General features: G+C 42.3%; 1 protein-coding gene across 3 annotated transcripts in view; it reads left to right on the forward strand.

Moving 5' to 3' along the window:
- Socs36E (Suppressor of cytokine signaling at 36E) overlaps positions 1-5,891 on the forward strand; it is a 54,764-nt gene extending 48,873 nt beyond the window's left edge. For all 3 annotated transcript variants that reach the window (XM_067768378.1, XM_067768379.1, XM_067768380.1), the window contains exons 2-3: positions 2,783-4,529; positions 5,587-5,891. In XM_067768378.1, the coding sequence (XP_067624479.1) occupies positions 2,845-4,529; positions 5,587-5,884 (1,983 nt within the window). In that variant the 5' untranslated portion in view covers positions 2,783-2,844 and the 3' untranslated portion in view covers positions 5,885-5,891. The remainder of the gene's footprint in view (positions 1-2,782; positions 4,530-5,586) is intronic.
- The last annotated feature ends 871 nt before the right edge of the window (positions 5,892-6,762 follow it).

Genomic DNA, 6,762 nt, shown 5'->3' on the forward strand with positions numbered 1-6,762 from the left:
ATTAATAGCTTTTTTAGCTTTAACAATTTATGTTTGTAGGACCGACCCGAAATATATAGTCAGCCCAGAAAGGGTTAATGCCTTGGTTACAATTTTTTAAGTAAGAACTCCTACAAAAACAAAATAATTCAGTTGTCAACTCTACCTTGTTTGATTTGCGTTGGGTTCTTCCCGGGAGTGACGTTCTAATCCGCGCTCCCGCCAAAGCCATGCCTTTTTTTTTGGGTAACCTTCTCATTCTTCACACGAAAGTCAGGTTCAGCAATGCATTACACTAACCAAGAGAAAAAGAACACTTGTGCCCCAATAGAATTCCATTAAAAAACTCGTAAGTACAATACTGTTATCCCTAGTTTTTGACCGACTGTGTTCTTACAGGGTCGTTGCTCAAGAAATGATGAGACGGTCATATGTAGGTGGATACTTCTTGACAAACGATTTTTTTTTTTTTTGAGAATTTCGTGAGCGTTTTTGTTTTCTGTATGGAGTTTTTCGTTTTTAAACGGTTTTATTTAGCTTGACTTGACAGGCCGAAAAAAATTCCGATAGCTGGCGCATGGATCGAAATATTTCAAAAGATCGTATTTGTGGTTCGATTTGGTCCATATTTGGAACACGTTATACATACATGAATAGAAAGCGGCCTGTGAAAAAAAATCGCCGCTAGGTGGCGCAAGAATCGAGATATTCAAAAAAATCTGTGGTCCGATTTGGCTCATATTTGGAACAAATATTACATACAGTCCGGTAGAAGTGACATCAAAATATTTTGCAGTTCGAGGAGGGACAAGCGTACGTGGCGCAGAGTCGAGTAAAGTCTTTGGAAGGATTATGTATTGAGGACTTGGGTTAGGTTAGGTTAGAGTGGCCACCGGTGCGAGCACCAGTGCACTTAGGCCCAACTCAAACCAACAGGTCGATACAGCAAATGTCAGGAGTTTCTTAGTTTCCAACTTAGCCAGACCACAAAGATCGTCAAAGAAGGGAGATCCCAGAGATTTCGTTCTCTTGTGCCAAAGCGCGGAACAATCGCACAGAAAATGTTTGACTTTGCCTTTGCAGCTCCTGCAGTAATCATTATAGGAGGCACCCAGCCGTTGTGGGTGCCTCCCGATTGCTATGTGGCCAGTTATAAGTCCAACAACCAGAGATATGCCCCCCTACCAAGAATAAGGAGACTTTTTCTGCGTCTCGCGTCCCATTCAGGTCACACGAGCTTAGAGTGGAGCAAGATTCAAGATTGCTCCATCTCACGCCCGCTTCCCTAAGGAAAATCCCTTTCAAAATGAGCTTACAAGTAGCGAGCGGCATGCTCAACCCCTTCCAGGACGACGAAAGCGGAACGGATGCGCTCCCTCTTTGCAAGTTCGTCAGCCATCTCATTGCCTGGTATATTCGAGTGTCCAGGCACCCATACCAGACGGGGGGAAGTTTGCTCAGCGATCTCGTTAAGAGATTTGCTGCATTTCTCTACTGTCCTGGACTTAACTGTGACCGATCCAAGTGCTTTTAGTGCAGGCTGACAGAGTAAATACAAATTTGGTTATAGCTGTGAGCAGCCTTCCCCAGGCGATCAGCGGCCTCATTTATAGCAGCCACCTCCGCCTCCAAGGACTCCCTTAATGCAGAGTCCATTAACCTCTGGAGTGTCTTCAGCCGAAAGGATGTCAGAAGTCTTTAGGGGTCGCGTGACCAGTCCTTCCAGCTTTTGGTATAAAGGTGACCCTTGAATCGTTCCAACCCCGTGGAATATAGTTAAGAGCACAAACTCCTTTGAAGATGTTATACAACCACAAAGAACTCAGCTCGGTTTTTTGCTGGAATTTTACCGGGGGCCAATCCATCCGGACCTGATGCTTTGAAGGGCTAGAACGGCATTATAGCCCATTTTATTTTACCCATAGTAATGAACTTCCCCTCATACGGCTTTTCAGTGTGAGTCTCCCTCCAGTTCATTACTTCATCACTAGCGCCCGGAAAGTGCGTACTCAGGATCAGGCAAAGGGTGCTCTGCCGAATCCGTTTTGGAGCACCAGACAGCACCTTTCTGAGCCTAGATCCTTCGGACATCATCTTTTCGCTACAAAACTTCCGCCAGGAGGGCCTCTTCAACGACCTTAGTTTCTTATAATTCCCTAGGATCATTTTGTATGCATCACATTTTTCAGCCTCCCTGGAAACTTTGGCAAGATTGAATGCTTTCCGGCATGCCTTGCGCAGATTATCTATGTCCCTGTTCCACCATGGTGGTTTGGTCTTATCCCTAGATTTCTTCCTAGGACAGGCTTTATCAAGAGCCTCCCCGAATGCCTTCGTGAACGAGTGAACCATATTATCCAGCTCCGCATAGTTCTGAGAGCCTCTTTTGAAGCTCCTCACTGTAGATAAGCCAGTTCTATTGATAGTCATATACATATAAGACCAACTGAATCTTAATAAGGTTATGCTACGCCTCACATTTTTAGAAATATCACGCGCCCAACGCTTTTATTTAACTGTCTGATCAACGCCCTAGGTTGATGAGGAGTGTGATGACTAGCACCTAGGACCTACCTAATTATTTTCTGGCTTTTAATATTATTATTACTTCATGTAAATATTGTTTTCAATAAAACCGTTTTACTTAACATTTTTTTTTAATTATTTTTGCTATTAAAACAAAAAAAGCAATATTAAAATTTTTGTTTAGCAATCCAAACCTTACCTAATTTCCAAACAAATTCCGCCCATTGAAACATTTTTGTTATCATTTTATTGAAGTTGAACAATTTTTGTTTTGCAGACACATTCACACTTGCTGTACGAGACAGATACAATATATAAAAATTGTTGAAACACCTTCCGATGGGGCACCGTTCTAGCAAACAAACTGCTGGCCTCACCGACGGTAACACGAGCAATAGTAACAACAACACAAACAAAAACATAATAAAAGCAAAATTAACCAAACAATCAACGCGTCGTCACACCACATCACGTTTTCCAAAATCGCCGTCATCTAAAAACGTCGACAACAACAACTACAGTGATAAGAAGAACTATCGACACTCAGTAGCAACAACTTCTACCAACAACATTGCGAGTGACAGTAGTAACAACAGTAACGCCAACAGCAATAACAACATAGTTGCGCCTTACGAAGACAACCAACAATTCTTGCCAATTTTACAACTGGAAAGCGATTCTTTAAGTGAGAAATCAGCATCAGTGGTAAATAATAGCGCAGGAGGAGGTGGACAAATTATAATCAAAATACGTTTTAAAACACATTCAGAAAGCGAAATGGATAACACGCAACAGCGATCAACAACAACGGCTGAGTCGCAATCTGAAGCGGCACGATCATCCACGGTAGTGTCAGAGTTTAGTGAGGATTATAGACCTTTGACGGATACCAATTCAAATCAAATGATCCAAGTGGTTGATGATGATGTTGATGTTAGGCGAGGAACTGCGGGCAGCTCACTGTGTACAATGTTAAACAACAACAACAATGTTAGAGCACCACTTCCACTACATTTGAATGCTTTGCGTATAGTTGAACCTAATGGAGATGGGGAAAGCAATTCGCCTGTTGAATATCATGAAATTACGAACGAAGAAGAGTCCGCGTCCACCTCGAGGCGCAATCGGCCTGAAAGTGGCAGTAGACGGCAAAAAGCTAAATCTGCTTTTATGAATTTCAAAAGCAAATTGGAATGCTCTGGGCACAGCAAAACGCAGCTGGATAAAGTATCAAATGTTATCAATAATAATAATAACAACAACAACAATATCAAAACGAGCGATCAAATCAGTTGTACACATCATCATTCCTACATTGGTATTCCGCAAAGGCATTCGATGTCAGCAACAACAACAAAAGCAGCTGTTAACGGTTCCAGCATTTATCATGCTACTCCTTTAAGAAATCGTACTTCCACCTCTACGATTACACCCACACCCACTCCAATATCAATAACTGCAACTACCTCAGCCACAGCGATTGCAACAGCACTTTCAACACAACCACCGATTATAACAACAACAGCAACAAGTAATCCACAATTAGCCATTTGGGCCACAAATAATAAAGATGTAATTATCTCCTCTATAAATTTGTTGGTATGTCCATCATCCACAACATCGACAACAACTGGTGTGACATTAGAACGTTTAATGGCAACTGAGCTGGCAGCGGTAGCAACCACAAATGGTGCTGGTGTCCTAGATGTAAGCACTGCCGGTGGACAAGTGAGCAGCAGCAGTACGATACCTGCAACAATGTCAACAGCAACAATAGGTCCTATCGTACACTCACAAGTCGATTTTGTTCATTATCTTGTACCAGATTTGGAGCGCATATTCAATTCCAGCTTTTATTGGGGTAAAATGGATCGTTATGAGGCGGAACGTTTGCTTGAGGGAAAACCGGAAGGCACATTCTTATTACGCGATTCAGCGCAAGAAGAATATTTATTTTCGGTGACTTTTCGAAAGTATGGCAGGTCATTGCATGCGCGAATCGAACAAAATGGCCATAAATTTAGGTAAGTTTAGTTTCAAATATTTAGGTAAGTTTAGTTTCAAATAAATTTACATGGCAAATATGTATGTATGCGCGATACGATGGAGCTAAACATCGTCTCGATAAGAGGCTTGTGAGTTGATATCCGTAGACCTACGTATATATGTGAATGTAGTAAGGATTTCCATGAATGGGGCAAGAATTCTGTGAGAGGTATTTTCCTTCTCTAACTAACATGCAAACCACGGGCTCTGCCACAAAAAAGTCTCCCTATTTTAATGCTGATACCGCAGCCTAAGCTAGGGATCTTCTTTGAATATGCAAGTCTTATCGTGGAGATTCTGGTAGAACAACTTCTGTGTGAGCGGACTACGTAAAGCTCATTATACGACTCACCAAAGTAAGCTGACATCGCTCAAACTACGAGCCCGGCTTAAGTTGTAGAACTGTCCGCAATTATGTTCCTTTATATTCTCCTAGCTGAATTCAAAGATGTGGAAAATCATCTGAGGTGACCCATCTGGTGCGCTGACGAATCTACTGTTGTTGTTGTTGTAGCGATAAGGGCACCCCCTGAAGGCTTTTGGGAGTGTTATCGTTGTTGATGGTCCTTTGTCGGATATAGATCTACGTTCCGGCCACAAGCACCATTAAGGTACTAGCCCGATCATCTCGGGAACGATTTAGTATGATCACATAGAACTTTCTAGGCCATACCGCCTCCCATCCCCTAGATCCATGAGGAACTTTGGGTCGCCAGAGCCTCGGCTGCTAAGGAAACAGGATTCGCCGGTGAGGTTGACAATTGGGTTGAAGAAGCTAAAAATTGCGCTACACAACCCCTTGAATCTATTTGGTATTTATTCGCCTCTTACTACAGGCATACATACCGCGGGTATATTCTAACCCCCTAACCCGCTGGGGGTGTGGCCTCAGCGTCTTAGTGATTCATGATTTCATTTTAACCCTGTTTGGCGGAATCAGACTCGCTGCAAATACACGGTTTCTAATGCTAGTTGCTAAAAATTAGGTCATTAAAAAGTTTTGAATTTGTTATAAACTTTCTACTTTTCTTACAGCTTCGACTGTCACGATCCAGCTGTCTTCAGCACTTCAACTGTGACCGGGCTACTGGAACATTACAAAGATCCTGGTAGCGTTATGTTCTTCGAACCTATGCTCACGGTGCCATTCCATCGCAAAACAGTATTCTCATTGCAACAATTATCGCGCGCTGCTATCGTATCAAATACCAGCTACGATGGTATTTCAGAGCTGGAGTTACCTGTCCGCCTCAAAGCATATCTCAAAGAATACCATTACAAACAAAAATTGCGTGTAAAGCTACTCGATGAAACTATACTCACATGTACATAGTGTCCGCTTAATGCGGCGCATTATCGAGCCGCTGCCGCCATTGTTGCTGGAAATAACTGTACTAACAATGCTGTTAATGTCAGCACCAGTAGTGCTTGTCTTGGTGGTGGTGGTGTTGGGTTTGTTGCTGCTGATGGTACACAACTTATGCTGCATGCAACTAGAGCTGCAAGTGCATTTGGTTTAAATATTAGTGGCATCGGCAGCGCAGCTGGTGATGGTGGCACTGGCGTCAATGGCAGCAGCGGCGCTGCACCATTCGCTGAAGGCTTATTTAATATGCATTCAGTCTCTTTGGAAGCATTACATGATCTTGTCGATTTGGAAGATATACAACATGCAAACACTTTTGTCACTTATGTGCAACACTCAGCTGTTGTGGACCAACTTAATTGCGGCGAAAAGCGTCAACGACGTCAACAACGTCAACAATTATTTAAAATACCAAATCGCATGACAGAACTATTAAGTCGCGTTACAGCAAATTTAAATTGTTACAATAATGCACAACGTCAAAGACGCCACCAACAGCAGCAGCAGCAAGAGCGACAGCAAGCAGTAGAGGAGGTGAATGGAGTTCTGCTAGCATCACAACAGCAGTAACAATAAGCGACTACAACAAGCGGATGGTAACTCATCCAACAAAATAAGCAGAAAATGTATAAGACAATCCCAGTGAAAATTAAAATCAAAAACTAAAAAACACAAAATGTAAACAAATAACTCCAAAACGACACACAAAAGTTACATACATACATATGCGCATAAGCGTAATGAAATCAAAATTAAAAAAGAAAGTAGTGTGGCATTATTATACCGTATTAAAAAAGGACGCTGTTCATTCTCGAACGTTAAGCTGGAACTACGTCAAGGCTTGT

The sequence above is a fragment of the Eurosta solidaginis genome, chromosome 2, assembly GCF_040869045.1.
Source record: "Eurosta solidaginis isolate ZX-2024a chromosome 2, ASM4086904v1, whole genome shotgun sequence".
Taxonomy (NCBI): Eukaryota; Metazoa; Arthropoda; class Insecta; order Diptera; family Tephritidae; genus Eurosta; species Eurosta solidaginis.